At 53.0% G+C, this 18,672-nt stretch overlaps 2 protein-coding genes across 25 annotated transcripts in view; both read left to right on the top strand.

The window, feature by feature from the left end:
* The window catches only part of LOC148662372 (uncharacterized), a 30,912-nt gene extending 19,835 nt beyond the window's left edge, over nucleotides 1–11,077 (top strand). For 9 of the 19 annotated variants that reach the window (XM_088631839.1, XM_088631844.1, XM_088631835.1 and 6 more), the window contains 2 exons: nucleotides 5,913–6,110; nucleotides 7,206–11,077. In XM_088631839.1, the coding sequence (XP_088487965.1) occupies nucleotides 5,913–6,110; nucleotides 7,206–9,175 (2,168 nt within the window). In that variant the 3' untranslated portion in view covers nucleotides 9,176–11,077. Of the gene's footprint in view, nucleotides 1–3,704; nucleotides 3,897–5,116; nucleotides 5,183–5,912; nucleotides 6,111–7,205 lie in introns of those variants that run through there. The other 10 variants (XR_015936681.1, XM_088631842.1, XR_015936684.1 and 7 more) reach the window with 10 other exon arrangements.
* Nucleotides 11,078–11,656: 579 nt separating this feature from the next.
* Nucleotides 11,657–18,608, top strand: LOC148662371 (uncharacterized). Of its 6 annotated transcripts, none has more exons than XM_088631874.1 (6): nucleotides 11,657–11,942; nucleotides 12,195–12,253; nucleotides 13,600–13,738; nucleotides 14,629–15,651; nucleotides 17,257–17,439; nucleotides 17,803–18,608. In XM_088631874.1, the coding sequence occupies exons 2-6, from the start codon at nucleotides 12,230–12,232 to the stop codon at nucleotides 18,030–18,032; spliced, it is 1,599 nt and encodes a 532-aa protein (XP_088488000.1). In that variant the 5' UTR covers nucleotides 11,657–11,942; nucleotides 12,195–12,229; the 3' UTR covers nucleotides 18,033–18,608. The 6 variants fall into 6 exon arrangements, with proteins under 6 accessions (XP_088488000.1, XP_088488001.1, XP_088487999.1 ...); XM_088631873.1 differs by lacking the exon at nucleotides 11,657–11,942 and having other exon boundaries at nucleotides 12,002–12,253; nucleotides 17,803–17,908; nucleotides 17,944–18,608; XM_088631872.1 differs by lacking the exon at nucleotides 11,657–11,942 and having other exon boundaries at nucleotides 12,004–12,253; nucleotides 14,629–14,725; nucleotides 14,762–15,651.
* The last annotated feature ends 64 nt before the right edge of the window (nucleotides 18,609–18,672 follow it).

Raw genomic sequence — 18,672 nt, 5'->3', positions numbered from 1 at the left:
CCTCTCGCCTGTCCAGACAGGTAGATCAGTCATGTTCTTCTCTCATCTGTCCAGACAGGTAGATCAGTCGTGTTCCTCCTCTCGCCTGTCCAGACAGATAGATCAGTCATGTTCTTCTCTCACCTGTCCAGACAGGTAGATCAGTTGTGTTCCTCCTCTCGCCTGTCCAGACAGGTAGTTCAGTCGTGTTCCTCCTCTCGCCTGTCCAGACAGGTAGATCAGTCATGTTCTCCTCTCACCTGTCCAGACAGGTAGATCAGTCATGTTCTTCTCTTGCCTGTCCAGACAGGTAGATCAGTCGTGGTCTCCTCTCACCTGTCCAGACAGGTAGATCAGTCATGTTCTGCTCTCGCCTATCCAGACAGGTAGATCAGTCATGTTCCTCCTCTCATCTGTCCAGACAGGTAGATCAGTCATGTTCCTCTCTCGCCTGTCCAGACAGGTAGATCAGTCATGTCCTCCTCTCACCTGTCCACACAGGTAGATCAGTCATGTTCTTCTCTCGCCTGTCCAGACAGGTAGATCAGTCATGTTCTTCTCTCGCCTATCCAGACAGGTAGATCAGTCATGTTCCTCTCTCACCTGTCCAGACAGGTAGATCAGTCATGTTCCTCTCTCACTTGTCCAGACAGGTAGATCGGTCATTTTTCTCCTCTCGCCTGTCCAGACAGGTAGATCAGTCATGTTCTTCTCTCACCTGTCCAGACAGGTAGATCAGTTGTGTTCCTCCTCTCGCCTGTCCAGACAGGTAGTTCAGTCGTGTTCCTCCTCTCGCCTGTCCAGACAGGTAGATCAGTCATGTTCTCCTCTCACCTGTCCAGACAGGTAGATCAGTCATGTTCTCCTCTCGCCTATCCAGACAGGTAGATCAGTAATGTTCCTCCTCTCGTCTGTCCAGGCAGGTAGATCAGTCATGTTCTTCTCTTGCCTGTCCAGACAGGTAGATCAGTCGTGGTCTCCTCTCACCTGTCCAGACAGGTAGATCAGTCATGTTCTCCTCTCGCCTATCCAGACAGGTAGATCAGTCATGTTCCTCCTCTCATCTGTCCAGACAGGTAGTTCAGTCATGTTCTTCTCTCGCCTGTCCAGACAGGTAGATCAGTCGTGGTCTCCTCTCACCTGTCCAGACAGGTAGATCAGTCGTGTTCTCCTCTCACCTGTCCAGACAGGTACCTCAGTCATGTTCTTGTCTCACCTGTTCAGACAGGTAGATCAGTCATGTTCCTGTCTTGCCTGTCCAGACAGGTAGATAGTCATGTTCTTCTCTCACCTGTCCAGACAGGTAGATCAGTCGTGTTCCTCCTCTTGCCTGTCCAGACAGGTAGATCAGTCATGTTCCTCTCTCACCTGTCCAGACAGGTAGATCAGTCATGTTCCTCTCTCACTTGTCCAGACAGGTAGATCGGTCATTTTTCTCCTCTCGCCTGTCCAGACAGGTAGATCAGTCATGTTCTTCTCTCACCTGTCCAGACAGGTAGATCAGTTGTGTTCCTCCTCTCGCCTGTCCAGACAGGTAGTTCAGTCGTGTTCCTCCTCTCGCCTGTCCAGACAGGTAGATCAGTCATGTTCTCCTCTCACCTGTCCAGACAGGTAGATCAGTCATGTTCTCCTCTCGCCTATCCAGACAGGTAGATCAGTCATGTTCCTCCTCTCGTCTGTCCAGACAGGTAGATCAGTCATGTTCTTCTCTTGCCTGTCCAGACAGGTAGATCAGTCGTGGTCTCCTCTCACCTGTCCAGACAGGTAGATCAGTCATGTTCTTCTCTCACCTGTCCAGACAGGTAGATCAGTCGTGTTCCTCCTCTCGCCTGTCCAGACAGGTAGATAAGTCATGTTCCTCCTCTCGTCTGTCCAGACAGGTAGATCAGTCATGTTCCTCTCTCGCCTGTCCAGACAGGTAGATCAGTCATGTCCTCCTCTCACCTGTCCACACAGGTAGATCAGTCATGTTCTTCTCTCGCCTGTCCAGACAGGTAGATCAGTCGTGGTCTCCTCTCACCTGTCCAGACAGGTAGATCAGTCGTGTTCTCCTCTCACCTGTCCAGACACGTACCTCAGTCATGTTCTTGTCTCACCTGTTCAGACAGGTAGATCAGTCATGTTCCTGTCTTGCCTGTCCAGACAGGTAGATAGTCATGTTCTTCTCTCACCTGTCCAGACAGGTAGATCAGTCGTGTTCCTCCTCTCGCCTGTCCAGGCAGATAGATCAGTCATGTTCCTCTCTCACCTGTCCAGACAGGTAGATCAGTCATGTTCCTCTCTCACTTGTCCAGACAGGTAGATCGGTCATTTTTCTCCTCTCGCCTGTACAGACAGGTAGATCAGTCATGTTCCTCCTCTCACCTGTCCAGACAGGTAGATCAGTCATGTTCTTCTCTCGCCTGTCCAGACAGGTAGATCAGTCATGTTCTTCTCTCGCCTGTCCAGACAGGTACATCAGTCATGTTCTTCTTTCACCTGTCCAGACAGGTAGATCAGTCATGTTCTTCTCTCGCCTGTCCAGACAGGTAGATCAGTCGTGTTCCTCCTCTCGCCTGTCCAGACAGGTAGATCAGTCATGTTCCTCCTCTCACCTGTCCAGACAGGTAGATCAGTCTTGTTCTTCTCTCACCTGTCCAGACAGGTAGATCAGTCATGTTCTTCTCTCACCTGTCCAGACAGGTAGATCAGTGCTTCTCGCTGAACAGACGTTGACCCGCGTGTTGGTGGGTCTGCAGAAACACTTTAACTCCAGGCTGCCTTTATAAATATTTGCCATGTTTTCCCCATTGTTGTTGCAGTTAGATACTTCACAGATACACCCACACCAGGCTGGAGATGAACGTCATCACATCATTAACCCTTTAGCTGCTTCACGAGTGTGCTGGTGGTACCAGGTCGCTTCTACAGTGTCTGATTCCCCAGTGATGTACTGTGCTCCAGTCTATCGCATTGTTATGATTTGTACAAATCGCAAAATCTGTGTAAGCATATGACAATAAAGCTTTGGGTTTGAATCTGGTGTTGAATTCGATATTTTTAAGAGCTTTGCGCCCCAATACAGATCCCTGTGTAACACCACTAATATCTCTCTCTCCAACAGAAACACACACCACTGAACACACACTGCAGTGCTCAGGCCTCTGAGATTCCTGTCTCCGACAGTAACACACTGACACTGAACACACACCGCAGTGCTCAGGCTTGTGAGATTCCTGTCTCTGACAAAAACACTCTGACACTGAACACACACCGCAGTGCTCAGGCATCTGAGATTCCTGTCTCTGACAGTAACACTGACACTGAACACACACCGCAGTGCTCAGGCTTGTGAGATTCCTGTCTCCGACAGTAACACACTGACACTGAACACACACCGCAGTGCTCAGGCCTTTGAGATTCCTGTCTCTGACAAGAACACTCTGACTTTTATTGGACACACTGTATAGACACACACACACACACACTCCTGTACAGACTCTTATTGGACACACTGTTTAGACACACACACACACTCCTGTACAGACTCTTATTGGACACACTGTATAGACACACACACACCCTCCTGTACAGACTCTTATTGGACACACTGTATAGACACACACACACACACTCCTGTACAGACTCTTACTGGACACACTGTATAGACACACACACACTCTCCTGTACAGACTCTTACTGGACACACTGTATAGACACACACACAGACTCCTGTACAGACTCTTATTGGACACACTGTATAGACACACACACACTCCTGTACAGACTCTTACTGGACACACTGTATAGACACACACACACACACACACACTTTTACTTTCGTTTTCACTGCTCTGGGAGTGCACGTCGTCGCCTGATCTTCACAAACTCGTCTCACTTTCTTCCGACGTGAAGTGCGTTTATTTTCATTTCTCTGGGTGAGTATGGCGGCCAGTTTTTAGCGATGCGCGCAGCCCGCAAGGCTGAGAGCCCTTGGTTTGTGTATTTCATCTCAACAAATGACCCCTGTCTCCATCGGTGGGGGTTCTCCTGTATGCATGTACAGCTGTCCGCTGCGCTTTCGTTTCCTTCACTGGGTTAATCCGGTTTCGGGGTCTCGGCCGGGCGTGGACCCCCTGAGTCTGGGCCGTGAAGACATTTATTCCTAACAAATCGCAAACAGCTCTCCGACACGTTTCCGGCCTCTCGGGTCGTGTTTTTACGGTCTTTTCGAGTCACGGAAGTTCTGCAGCCAGGCCGAGAGCAGGGCGCTTCAGAGTTCAGCGAGTTTGCAAGACTGCGGAACAGCCGCGGTTTCTCTCTCTCTCTCTCCTGCGGCAGCCCGGACTTCAGCTCTCGTCATCATCATGTCTTCTCGGAAACTGAAACCCGACAAAGTGTGTGTGTGTGTGGGGGGCGGGTTCGGGTCGGTTTTTCATGTACTGTATGACTAAGGGTTCGGGTCGGTTCGGGTTTTTGTTTTCTAATAAGTCCGAATGAATTATTGCTGGTGGGTGTTTTACATGTATTTTTATTAGCAGAAATGTGTGACTCCTCTTGTACTCTCTCTCTCTCTCTCTTTCTCTCCCCCTCCTATGGGCGAAACAGAGCCCACCTACTGTAGCAAACAGTTGTCAGCCGTTCCCCACTTGAAAACGTATCACAGGTTTATCCAACACCCGTTTTTCTCAGCCCAAGCTCTGTAAGACTGCGTCTGTGAGAATCCCTCTCTCGGCGCGTGCCTGTGTGTCGACGCAGTCTGAGAGGAAGAGAGGGGCACCGGTTTCGGGTTCGGGCTTCAATTTCATACCGGTGCAGACCTCTTTATCAAACTCTGCCTTGAACACCCTCCCCCATGTCCCTCGCCCTCCAGGGGGCGCCCTATCCACTGCTCGCTAGTGTAGTAGGGTACAGGTGGGGGGTGCAGGGGGTCAGTGTTACTGCCTCACGGTGCTGGGGCCCCGCGTTCGGCTCCGTTCCAGATCTGGGGGGGATGCTGTCTGGGTGGAGTCTGCGTGTTCCCCCTGTGTGTGTATGGGTGACCTCCAGGTGCTCCTCGGCCCACAGGTAGCCGGGCGGGTGAACTGGCCTTTGGAAAAGAACGTACTGGGTAGATGGTTCTTGCCAGCGAACCTTGAGTGTCTTTTCACTTTCCCAGATCTGGACGCGATGTGCTGCAATCTCTGCTTCAATCTCTGCTGCAAATTCTGCTGGAAACCGAAAGGTAAGCTCCTGTTGCCGTTGTCACCACGACCTGACGTTGTGATGACTGCACAGACAGCACAGCTGGAACTTGTAGTTCTTGTAGCCTCTGGCCTGGCTGCGTCGATACGAACAGACCACCTGAACTCCCATGGCGGGACCAACGTTTTTAATGTCAGGCCAGCGTCTCGAGATGCATAACGGTCTCGGGCTTAATTGTTATTTTTACTAATTCAGAGAGGGTATTCTGGGATCTTGAGATATCTAGAGACGAGTCACCCTTTGACTTGGCTGGGAGTCCAGACTGACGACGGAGACGCTTTTTTAAGAAACTTGACGGGTATTTTTAATGGCAGATCAACACTCTCCTTCAGTTTCTGAAGTGGAAAAGTCGCGGAGTTTTTAGACTCTCTGGCTCAGAAACGGGGAGCCCTGTGACGTGTAGCACGGTAACATTTCTTCCGGAAGGACTGGGATGATTCTGTCAGCTCTCGGCTGGTCTTGAACGCCTCCGTCTTTGGTTATCAGAGGGCGGTTTGTGTAGGAAAGGGTTCGCACACTCTCTTGACATTTGGTGTCAGAGGTGGGATGTGTAAATCAACGTTCGATTTTTCCAGTGAGTAAGAATATTTCGATGTTTCAGACTTTTGCCTTGGGGAGCTTCACATCTCCCAGACTATCACCTGTTGCAGGACAGATATATATATATATGTATTTTCTCCACTGTCCCTCTCTGCTTTACATCCGTGCAGTCAAAATCTACTTCCAGACAGCTGGGGTTACCCATGAAGCCGACCAGCAGTTCAAGGAAAAGCTCAAGAGAAAGTTCGGACTCTTTATCAACATGAAAGAGGAGACAAAAGATGAAGAATTTCACGCAGTCGTAGTCTTCTGTCCGGTCAGCTCTCGGATCGGGACCGACATCGACGCAGCCCTCCAGAACATTCCGGGTAACGTTTTGATATTTATGTGCCAAGCCTGTAGTCTTCTGAAAAGATTCATGTCCCTGGCCTCAGCTCTTACATCTGGTTTTGATCTCTATTCGGACAAATTCCTCTGAGCAGACGCACGCCTGCCTGTCTGATTATGATTATGAACAGTGACCTCTGAGCAGATGTGATCGTGGTCACTTAAAATATACGAGTAGCTACAGTACCACCGGAGTCTGTATATATGTGTTAGAAGACACCCGAAACCAAGACGATCCTGAACCTAGGATCACACCTCCCTCCTTCTCTCAACGACAGACCCGTTTCCTCCTAATCCTCTCTGCTCTCATGCAGGTGTCGACTTCACTCCTCTCACCACCTGAGTGCCCACTCTGCCCCCCCCTGCTCCCGCCTCCTCCTCCTCTCTCCTGCCTCCCCCTGCTCCTGCCTCCTCCTCTCTCCTGCCTCCCCCTGCTCCCGCCTCCTCCTCTCTCCTGACTCCTGTTCTCCTGGGCTGTATAATCTCTCCTGCCTCCCCCTGCTCCCACCTCCTCCTCTCTCCTGACTCCCCCTGCTCCTGCCTCCTCCTCCTCTCTCCTGACTCCCCCTGCTCCTGCCTCCTCCTCTCTCCTGCCTCCCCCTGCTCCTGCCTCCTCCTCTCTCCTGACTCCTGTTCTCCTGGGCTGTATAATCTCTCCTGCCTCCCCCTGCTCCCACCTCCTCCTCTCTCCTGACTCCCCCTGCTCCCAACTCCTCCTCCTCTCTCCTGACTCCTGTTCTCCTGGGCTGTATAATCTCTCCTGCCTTCCCCTGCTCCCACCTCCTCCTCTCTCCTGACTCCCCCTGGTCCTGCCTCCTCCTCTCTCCTGACTCCTGTTCTCCAGGGCTGTATAATCTCTGTTCTTCTCACGCCTGAAGATCAAGGCTCCGCAGCTGAAACGTTGTGGCTCCTGTCTTGTCTTTCCAGCCTGGAATAAACCCTTCACTTGCTCCTCTGCAGCCTGTTCCTGCCGACGCAGCTGCCTGCTTGAACTTCTATATATGTGCAGTAATATGTTGTCAGCAGCTGACCCTGCAGGTGCTCAGTCAGGACCCTGTCTCTGTCTGTCTCCACAGGGGACAAGCCCGCTGTCCTGGTGGTGATGCACCACACCTACGACCGTGAGGCAGTTGTGGCTGAGAGCAGCAGACTGGTGACCAGGAGTGACACTGTGGCTGTGGACTGTCTGTTCCACGAGACACAGGGGCTGCTGCAGAAGTGTCCCATCAATGAGGAGGCTGTGAGATCAGCCAAAATAAATTTAAAGAAAATGAAGAAGAAGGTGAAGAACAGGGAGAGGGAGAAGGAGGAGAAGGAAAAAGGGAAGAAGGAGAAGGAGGTGGAGGAGAAGGAGGAGGAGGAGAGGAAGAAGGAGAAAGAGATGAAGGAGGAGGAGGTGGAGGAGAAGGAGGAGGAGGAGAGGAAGAAGGAGAAAGAGATGAAGGAGGAGGAGGTGGAGGAGAAGGAGGAGGAGGAGAGGAAGAAGGAGAAAGAGATGAAGGAGAAGGAGGTGGAGGAGAAGCAGGAGGAGGAGAGGAAGAAGGAGAAAGAGATGAAGGAGGAGGAGGTGGAGGAGAAGGAGGAGGAGGAGAGGAAGAAGGAGAAAGAGATGAAGGAGGAGGAGGTGGAGGAGAAGGAGGATGAGGAGAGGAAGAAGGAGAAAGAGATGAAGGAGGAGGAGGTGGAGGAGAAGGAGGAGGAGTGGAAGAAGGAGAAAGAGATGAAGGAGGAGGACGTAGAGGAGAAGGAGGAGGAGGAGAGGAAGAAGGAGAAAGAGATGAAGGAGGAGGAGGTGGAGGAGAAGGAGGAGGAGGAGAGGAAGAAGGAGAAAGAGATGAAGGAGGAGGAGGTGGAGGAGAAGGAGGAGGAAGAGAGGAAGAAGGAGAAAGAGATGAAGGAGGAGGAGATGGAGGAGAAGGAGGAGGAGGAGAGGAAGAAGGAGAAAGAGATGAAGGAGGAGGAGGTGGAGGAGAAGGAGGAGGAGGAGAGGAAGAAGGAGAAAGAGATGAAGGAGGAGGACGTGGAGGAGAAGGAGGAGGAGGAGAGGAAGAAGGAGAAAGAGATGAAGGAGGAGGAGGTGGAGGAGAAGGAGGAGGAGGAGAGGAAGAAGGAGAAAGAGATGAAGGAGGAGGTGGTGGAGGAGAAGGAGGAGGAGGAGAGGAAGAAGGAGAAAGAGATGAAGGAGGAGGAGGTGGAGGAGAAGGAGGAGGAGGAGAGGAAGAAGGAGAAAGAGATGAAGGAGGAGGAGGTGGAGGAGAAGGAGGAGGAGGAGAGGAAGAAGGAGAAAGAGATGAAGGAGGAGGATGTGGAGGAGAAGGGGGAGGAGGAGAGGAAGAAGGAGAAAGGGAAGAAGGAGGAGGAGGTGGAGGAGAAGGAGGAGGAGGAGAGGAAGAAGGAGAAAGAGATGAAGGAGGAGCAGGTGGAGGAGAAGCAGGAGGAGGAGAGGAAGAAGGAGAAAGAGATGAAGGAGGAGGAGGTGGAGGAGAAGGAGGCTGAGGAGAGGAAGAAGGAGAAAGAGATGAAGGAGGAGGAGGTGGAGGAGAAGGAGGAGGAGGAGAGGAAGAAGGAGAAAGAGATGAAGGAGGAGGAGGTGGAGGAGAAGCAGGAGGAGGAGAGGAAGAAGGAGAAAGAGATGAAGGAGGAGGATGTGGAGGAGAAGGAGGCTGAGGAGAGGAAGAAGGAGAAAGAGATGAAGGAGGAGGAGGTGGAGGAGAAGCAGGAGGAGGAGAGGAAGAAGGAGAAAGAGATGAAGGAGGAGGAGGTGGAGGAGAAGCAGGAGGAGGAGAGGAAGAAGGAGAAAGAGATGAAGGAGGAGGAGGTGGAGGAGAAGGAGGCTGAGGAGAGGAAGAAGGAGAAAGAGATGAAGGAGAAGGACGTGGAGGAGAAGGAGGATGAGGAGAGGAAGAAGGAGAAAGAAATGAAGGAGAAGGACGTGGAGAAGGAGGAGGAGGAGGTGGAGGTGGAGGTGGAGGTGAAGGAGAAGGAGAAGGAGGACGAGGAGGAGGAGAATGAGGAGAAGGAGAAAGAGGAGGAGGAGGAGAAGTAGTCCCAGATTACACTGCTCAGTGTAGGGTCACTGTTCTCCTCTCCACACCTCCTTGGTGTTCCCCAGGGCTCCATCCTGGGTCCCCTCCTGTTCTCCTGTAGCCCTCTCACCTGGCTCCTCTTCACTGTCTTCCTGCTGACTCATGTTCTCCTCTCACCTGTCCAGACAGGTAGATCAGTCATGTTCCTCCTCTCGCCTGTACAGACAGGTAGATCAGTCATGTTCTTCTCTCACCTGTCCAGACAGGTAGATCAGTCATGTTCCTCCTCTCGCCTGTCCAGACAGGTAGATCAGTCGTGTTCCTCCTCTCGCCTATCCAGACAGGAAGATCAGTCATGTTCTTCTCTCACCTGTCCAGACAGGTAGATCAGTCATGTTCTTCTCTCGCCAGTCCAGATAGGTAGATCAGTCGTGTTCCTCCTCTCGCCTGTCCAGACAGGTAGATCAGTCATGTTCCTCTCTCGTCTGTCCAGACAGGTACATCAGTCATGTTCTTCTCTCAACTGTCCACCTGTCCAGACAGGTAGATCAGTCATGTTCTCCTCTCACCTGTCCAGACAGGTAGATCAGTCATGTTCTTCTCTCGCCAGTCCAGATAGGTAGATCAGTCGTGTTCCTCCTCTCGCCTGTACAGACAGGTAGATCAGTCATGTTCCTCTCTCGTCTGTCCAGACAGGTACATCAGTCATGTTCTTCTCTCAACTGTCCACCTGTCCAGACAGGTAGATCAGTCATGTTCTTCTCTCGCCTGTCCAGACAGGAAGATCAGTCATGTTCTTCTCTCACCTGTCCAGACAGGTAGATCAGTCGTGTTCCTCCTCTCGGCTGTCCAGACAGGAAGATCAGTCATGTTCCTCCTCTCGCCTGTCCAGACAGGTAGATCAGTCATGTTCTTCTCTCACCTGTCCAGACAGGTAGATCAGTCATGTTCTTCTCTCGCCAGTCCAGACAGGTAGATCAGTCGTGTTCCTCCTCTCGCCTGTCCAGACAGGTAGATCAGTCATGTTCTCCTCTCGCCTGTACAGACAGGTAGATCAGTCATGTTCCTCCTCTCGCCTGTCCAGACAGGTAGTTCAGTCGTGTTCCTCCCCTCGCCTGTCCAGACAGGTAGATCAGTCATGTTCTTCTCTCACCTGTCCAGACAGGTAGATAGTCATGTTCCTCCTCTCGCCTGTCCAGACAGGAAGATCAGTCATGTTCTTCTCTCACCTGTCCAGACAGGTAGATCAGTCGTGTTCCTCCTCTCGGCTGTCCAGACAGGAAGATCAGTCATGTTCCTCCTCTCGCCTGTCCAGACAGGTAGATCAGTCATGTTCTCCTCTCGCCTGTACAGACAGGTAGATCAGTCATGTTCCTCCTCTCGCCTGTCCAGACAGGTAGTTCAGTCGTGTTCCTCCCCTCGCCTGTCCAGACAGGTAGATCAGTCATGTTCTTCTCTCACCTGTCCAGACAGGTAGATAGTCATGTTCCTCCTCTCGCCTGTCCAGACAGGTAGATCAGTCATGTTCTTCTCTCGCCTGTCCAGACAGGTACATCAGTCATGTTCTTCTCTCACCTGTCCAGACAGGTAGATCAGTGCTTCTCGCTGAACAGACGTTGACCCGCGTGTTGGTGGGTCTGCAGAAACGCTTTAACCCCAGGCTGCCTTTATAAATATTTGCCATGTTTTCCCCATTGTTGTCGCAGTTAGATACTTCACAGATACACCCACACCAGGCTGGAGATGAACGTCATCACATCATTAACCCTTTAGCTGCTTCACGAGTGTGCTGGTGGTACCAGGTCGCTTCTACAGTGTCTGATTCCCCAGTGATGTACTGTGCTCCAGTCTATCGCATTGTTATGGTTTGTACAAATCACAAAATCTGTGTAAGCATATGACAATAAAGCTTTGGGTTTGAATCTGGTGTTGAATTCGATATTTTTAAGAGCTTTGCGCCCCAATACAGATCCCTGTGGAACGCCACTAATATCTCTCTCTCCAACAGAAACACACACCACTGAACACACACTGCAGTGCTCAGGCCTCTGAGATTCCTGTCTCTGACAGTAACACACTGACACTGAACACACACCGCAGTGCTCAGGCATCTGAGATTCCTGTCTCCGACAGTAACACACTGACACTGAACACACACCGCAGTGCTCAGGCCTGTGAGATTCCTGTCTCCGACAGTAACACTCTGACACTGAACACACACCGCAGTGCTCAGGCGGCTGTGATGTCCTGATTTCTCTGTCTGACAGTCGTAATCATTATCAGTTATTGTTATGATGTAGAAAGTGTATGGTTACAAATTAGTCACCGGTAGTATTTTGTTGGTGTTATAGTTTTATAGAACATAATTTTGTACCCTTTCCTACAGCAAAACGTCTTACTGGGAGCACTCTGAGAGACGTGTTTTGAACACGGGCGTGACTGCACTCTCTTATCTCAGAGTTTAACCCCAGAACTCGTCGTTATGAGTTTTGAAGAGGAGCAGCTCTGCGGTCTTACTCTGTGGAAGACGGCGGCTGACGAAGCATATGAGAGAGAGCTCAAGCACAGGCGCCCTCTTGTGGCAGAGAGAGGAATACCAGCCCGGAAGACCAGCGTGACCCTACGCAGCCAATCCGTCAGTGACACCCAAAAGCAGAACTGAAACGGAAAGTTTCTCCGCTCTCGAACAGACCCTCCACACGGTCTCTAACGCGGCGGTTACAGAGCTGAGACTCTGAGGTTTTTCTTTTCTGCGAAGCTGAGGGGAGGCAGCGGTCGAGATACCAGGTAAGGCAAATAATACTGTCAGTTACTCACGTCTTACCGTAAATACTGTAGCAGAGGTGTACAGTCCAATACTCACCCCTGACCGTAAATACTATAGGAGAGCTGTACTTAAAGACATGTGCTGAATGGGAGTCAGACAGGGGACTGGGGGTGGACAGGCAGTGTGGGACGAGAGACAGGCTGCAGGCAGGGGCAGCTGTGTCTGGAATACACCTGTCCAGAGTCCAGCTTGTCTCTCTCTGTTTCTGCCAGAGCAAGGGAGAGCTGTGCTGGGGGAGATCGCGGACATGTCCAAGAGCAGCCCCTGTGAGGTGAGTGTCCCGCAGCAGGGCCAATCCACTGTGTCCACAAGAGCTGCAGGAGTGACGAGACTCCGACACATCCGTGAGATAATACTGTTCGCAGTGAATGTAGACAGGTCACCACAGCACAGACTGGACACACTGAGCACACGCAGACTGGACACACTGACCACAGCACAGACTGGACTGGTCACCACAGAGCCACACTGCTCTCTACAGTACTGATCAATCACACTGACCACAGCACAGACTGGATACACTGACCACAGCACAGACTAGACTGGTCACCACAGAGCCACACTGCTCTCTACAGTACTGATCAATCACACTGACCACAGCACAGACTGGACACACTGAGCACAGCACAGACTGGACTGCACACCACAGAGCCACACTGCTCTCTACAGTACTGGTCAATCACACTGAGCACAGCACAGACTGGACTGCACACCACAGAGCCACACTGCTCTCTACAGTACTGATCAATCAGACTGACCACAGTACAGACTGGACACACTGACCACAGCACAGACTGGACTGGACACCACAGAGCCACACTGCTCTCTACAGTACTGATCAATCACACTGACCACACCACAGACTGGACACACTGACCACAGCACAGACTGGACACCACAGAGCCACACTGCTCTCTACAGTACTGATCAATCACACTGACCACAGCACAGACTGGACACACTGAGCACAGCACAGACTGGACTGGACACCACAGAGCCACACTGCTCTCTACAGTACTGATCAATCACACTGACCACAGTACAGACTGGACACACTGACCACAGCACAGACTGGACACACTGACCACAGTACAGACTGGACACACTGACCACAGCACAGACTGGACACACTGACCACAGCACAGACTGGACTGGACACCACAGAGCCACACTGCTCTCTACAGTACTGATCAATCACACTGACCACACCACAGACTGGACACACTGACCACAGCACAGACTGGACACCACAGAGCCACACTGCTCTCTACAGTACTGATCAATCACACTGACCACAGCACAGACTGGACACACTGAGCACAGCACAGACTGGACTGGACACCACAGAGCCACACTGCTCTCTACAGTACTGATCAATCACACTGACCACAGTACAGACTGGACACACTGACCACAGCACAGACTGGACACACTGACCACAGCACAGACTGGACTGGACACCACAGAGCCACACTGCTCTCTACAGTACTGATCAATCACACTGACCACAGGTCAGACTGGGCACACTGACCACAGTACAGACTGGACACACTGACCACAGTCAGACTGGACACACTGACCACAGCACACACTGGACATGTCGAGTTGTTTCCACAGGTCCACAGTGATGTGACGGAGAGGAGGAAGAGGGTGGAGGAGGAGAGGAAGGAGGTGGACAGAGAGAGGAGGAGGGTGGAGGAGGAGAGGAGGAGCGTGGAGGAGGAGAGGAGGAGTGTGGAGGAGAAGAATGAGAAAGGTGAGCAGGAGAAGAGTCCCACCAGACTCAATCACTGGCTGGCCGCTCGCTCGGTCAGGAGGTCAGCATGGTTAACTGGACACTGGGGCCAGGGGTCACAGGTCCTGGGGGTGCTGTCTGTGTGGAGTCTGCATGTTCTCCCTGTGTCTGTCTGGGTTTCCTCCCACAGTCCAGAGACAGGCTGGGGGGTTAATGGGCTTCTGGGACAACACTGGCTCTGGTGTGGGTGTGTGTCCTATGATGGACTGGTGTCCTGTCCAGTGTGTGTGTGTGTGTGTGTGTGTGTGTGTGTGTGTGTGTGTGTGTGTGTGTGTGTGTGTGTGTGTGTGTGCGCGCGCGCGCGCGTGCGTCCTGTGATGGACTGATGTCCTGTCCAGGGTGTGTGTGTGTGTGTGAGTGTCCTGTGATGGCCTGGTGTCCTGTCCAGGGTGTGTGTGTGCCCTGTGATGGACTGGTGTCCTGTCCAGGGTGAGTGAGTGTGTGTGTCCTGTGATGGACTGGTGTCCTGTCCAGGGTGTGTGAGTGTGTGTGTGTGTCCTGTGATGGACTGGTGTCCTGTCCAGGGTGTGTGAGTGTGTGTGTGTGTCCTGTGATGGACTGGTGTCCTGTCCAGGGTGTGTGAGTGTGTCCTGTGATGGACTGGTGTCCTGTCCAGGGTGTGTGAGTGTGTGTGTGTGTCCTGTGATGGACTGGTGTCCTGTCCAGGGTGTGTGAGTGTGTGTGTGTGTGTCCTGTGATGGACTGGTGTCCTGTCCAGGGTGTGTGAGTGTGTGTGTGTCCTGTGATGGAGTGGTGTCCTGTCCAGGGTGTGTGAGTGTGTATGAGTGTGTCCTGTGATGTGGTATCTTCATGAAGAGAGAGGTGCTGACTCCCGACCGGTGTCCCTGCAGGGTCCCTGAGGCTGGTGCTGGTGGGGGAGGCCGGGACGGGGAAGAGCTCCACAGGCAACACCATCCTGGGCAGGGAGGAGTTCGCACCCGGCCCCAGGCCCAGCCCCAGCCCCGGCCCCGGCCCCAGCCCCAGCCCCTCCTGCGCGGGGGCGATGGCAGAGGTCGGCGGGACCCTGGTGTTAGTTACCGACACCCCCGGCCTGTCCCCCGGCTGCAGCCTGGCGGACTTCAGCCCCGAGCTCTCGTCCACGGAGCCCGACGTGTTCCTGCTGGTCACCCGGGTCGGGGCGGCGGGCGCGGGCGCGAGGGGCACGGCGGCCGCCCTGCGGGGGGTCTTCGGGGAGGAGGTGCTGCGGCGCACGGTGGTCCTGTTCACCCACGGGGACGAGCTGGGGGGGGGCGGCCTCGAGGACGTCCTGCGGGGCGCCCAGCCCGAGCTGAGACAGCTGCTGGAGCATTGTGGGAACAGGTACCACCTCTTCAACAACAGAGACGCCAGCGACCGCCGGCAGGTGACCCTGCTGCTGGACACGGTTGACTGGGTGGTGCAGGAGAACGGAGGGGGGGGCGTCACCCAGGACACCCAGAGGGAGACACAGAGGAGGAGGAGGAGGAGGAGGCTGGAGGAGGAGGAGAGGAGGCTGGAGGAGGAGAGGAGCAGGCTGGAGGACGAGAGGAGGAGACTGGCGGAGGAGAGGGGGAGGCTGGAGGAGGAGCTGGAGGAGGAGGAGAGGAGGAAGAGAGGGGAGGAGGAGAGGAGGCGACAGCAGGAGAAGAGGTGGAGGGAGGAAGGGGAGAGGAGGAGACAGCAGGAGGAGAGGCAGAGGGAGGAAGAGAGGAGGCGACAGCAGGAAGAGAGGAGGAGACAGCAGGAGGAGAGGCAGAGGGAGGAAGAGAGGAGGAGACAGCAGAAGAAGAGGAAGAGGGAGGAAGAGGAGAGGAGGCGACAGCAGGAGGCCAGGAATGCGGGCAGCAGGAGCGCCAGCCTTCAGCAGGAGAGGAGACACAGCAGCCGCACAGGAGGTAAGGGGAGCGGGCGATGGGGTCCTGTTGATGAGCAGGGCGAGAGGCTGTGACGTGGGCATCGCCGCACAGGAAGGTGAAAGAGCCGGGCAGGCTGCGTCTGTGTCCAGGGTGTGTGAGTGTGTGTGTGTGTCCTGTGATGGCCTGGTGTCCTGTCCAGGGTGTGTGTGTGTGTGTGTGTGTGTGTGTGTGTGTGTGTTCTGTGATGGACTGGTGTCCTGTCCAGGGTGTGTGAGTGTGTGTGTGTCCTGTGATGGACTGGTGTCCTGTCCAGGGTGTGTGAGTGTGTGTGTGTCCTGTGATGGACTGGTGTCCTGTCCAGGGTGTGTGAGTGTGTGTGTGTGTGTCCTGTGATGGACTGGTCTCCTGTCCAGGGTGTGTGTGTGTCCTGTCCAGGGTGTGTGAGTGTGTGAGTGTGTGTGTCCTGTGATGGACTGGTGTTCTGTCCAGGGTGTGTGAGTGTGTGTGTCCTGTGATGGACTGGTGTCCTGTCCAGGATGTGTGAGTGTGTGTGTGTGTGTCCTGTCCAGGGTGTGTGAGTGTGTGTGTGTGTCCTGTGATGGACTGGTGTCCTGTCCAGGGTGTGTGAGTGTGTGTGTGTGTCCTGTGATGGACTGGTGTCCTGTCCAGGGTGTGTGTGTGTGTGTGTGTGTGTGTGTGTGTGTGTGTTCTGTGATGGACTGGTGTCCTGTCCAGGGTGTGTGAGTGTGTGTGTGTCCTGTGATGGACTGGTGTCCTGTCCAGGGTGTGTGAGTGTGTGTGTGTGTGTCCTGTGATGGACTGGTCTCCTGTCCAGGGTGTGTGTGTGTCCTGTCCAGGGTGTGTGAGTGTGTGAGTGTGTGTGTCCTGTGATGGACTGGTGTTCTGTCCAGGGTGTGTGAGTGTGTGTGTCCTGTGATGGACTGGTGTCCTGTCCAGGATGTGTGAGTGTGTGTGTGTGTGTCCTGTCCAGGGTGTGTGAGTGTGTGTGTGTGTCCTGTGATAGACTGGTGTCCTGTGATGGACTGGTGACACCCCAGGGGAGCACAGAACACCCTCGCATTCGAGCCCCACCAGGTGAACCCTCTCTCACGTTTGAACTCCTGTCTGGGTCAGCCCAGCCAGGGGTTAATCTGCTCCTGCTTGAAACGTGTGCTGGACAGCAGTCCCCCTCTGGAAACTGGGTGCTGTTCGATTCGATCTCTCCCCAGTGGGGACGTGTGAGCAGAATGGTGATTCTGTCAGAACGGTTTGGCTCTGTGCTCCGTGATCAGAATATTCCAGTGCCACAGCGAACGCTGGTGTTGTTGTGGTTTCATGGGGGAATTGTGGAGAACAGTTTGGAAAGATCATAGACGAAACGTTCAGGGTCATTTCAAAAGTGTTATGTTGTTCAGGTGCGGTGAGTGTACAGTACTGTGGTGTGAGTAGTGGGATAGGCATGTAGAGGGATGTTTCCTGTGAAGCGCTTGGACAGTCACCCTAGATATCTTGTAAATGAAAATGCTTGACTGTTTACGCTTCACGTATTTGAGTTTTGATGCTTTAAATTCTCAGCGACGTTGCAGATCACAAGTCTGCTGGCATTGACTCCACTGTGTGTCTGTTGTTTTTGTATCTGCCCAGTCAAAATCCACTTCCTGGCTGCTGGAGTTACCCTGGGAGCTGACAGGATGTTCAAGGAGAAACTGGGAAAGCAGATGAACTTTAAAGAGTGCCCCCTGCAGGAGTGTGACGCCATCGTGACTTTCTGTCCTGTCAGCTCTCGGATAGGGACTGATATTGACCACGCCCTCCAGAACATTCCAGGTAAAATTGAATTCAAAGGGATTTAAGAAACTTCTTGAAAAGAAATAAGTGATTGACAGGAAATAATTTGTTTGCTTGACACTTTTTTCCTCTGACGCAACAAGACACAGCTCTGGCACAGCTAGTGTTAGCTAGTTAGCACACTAGTTAGCTAGTTAGTTAGCTCTAACTCTGCTGCCTGTCTGCTGTGTCCTGGGACTCACCTGAGCCGGGTGAGTGGACACCGTCTGTCTGAGTCTCGCCTGTCTGTGACTCAGGGCTGTGACACTCTCTCAGAGCTCTGAGGTCCTACAGCTCTGCTCTCAGAGGACAGGAGAGTCTGCAGGTGCTCAGTCAGGACCCTGTCTCTGTCTCTCTCCACAGGGGACAAGCCCGCCGCCCTGGTGGTGATGCACCACACCTACAACCCCGAGGCAGTTGTGGCTGAGAGCAGCAGACTGGTGACCAGGAGAGACACACTGACTGTGGACTGTCTGTTCCATGAGACAGTGGGGGGACTGCTACGCAACTGTCCCATCAATGAGCGGGCTGTGGGATCAGTGCGTGACATGCTGAGAGGCTTACCCACAGCGAGGCAGAAGACAGCAGAGTGAGAGAGGTGCCCAGGCAGGGCGCTGAGGGAGAGGAGAGAGGGGGGTTTGTCTCCTCTTCCTGCAGTGGACTAGGAGGGCATGTGAGTGAATGGAGGGGTAGATGGGTGGATGGAGGGGAGATGGGTGAATGAGTGAATGGAGGGGTAGATGGGTGAATGAGAGGCATCCGGTCATTGTCGTCCAGCTGCTCTGACCCGCAGCCCGGCTGTTTAGGTGCTGAAACAGGTCGTTCTCTTTCAAGAGGCCCCTCCCCCCACCTGTGGCCACACCCACCGCCTTCCGGTCACTCTCCGGAAGAGGAAACCCGATTAATTAAAAATAAACAGAGTTTAACGACAGGAAATTGATTTCAATTGTCAGATCACGTATACGCATACCTTAGCTTTGTGCAACAACCTGAAACTTCCAGGTACCATAAATAATATTATTGCTAAACATATGCCATTCTAATCTGCAGGCGACCAGAATATAGAATACGAATTCTTGTATAAAAATGCATTAACGAAACGTGTATTCACTGCTCACCAGCTGTTTAAATCAGCGCATATTAAAACATTAAAGCGCTTTGTCACTGTACAGCGTTTTGAATTCTTTTTTACATGGGACAGTGATTTTACACAGGGGACCGCGATTGTGTAAA

This window comes from Lepisosteus platostomus, chromosome 5 (assembly GCF_059453375.1).
Source record: "Lepisosteus platostomus isolate fLepPlt1 chromosome 5, fLepPlt1.hap1, whole genome shotgun sequence".
NCBI lineage: Eukaryota > Metazoa > Chordata > Actinopteri > Semionotiformes > Lepisosteidae > Lepisosteus > Lepisosteus platostomus.
Note: the sequence above shows the minus strand (reverse complement) of the source record. Positions and strands in the feature narration are given on the sequence as shown.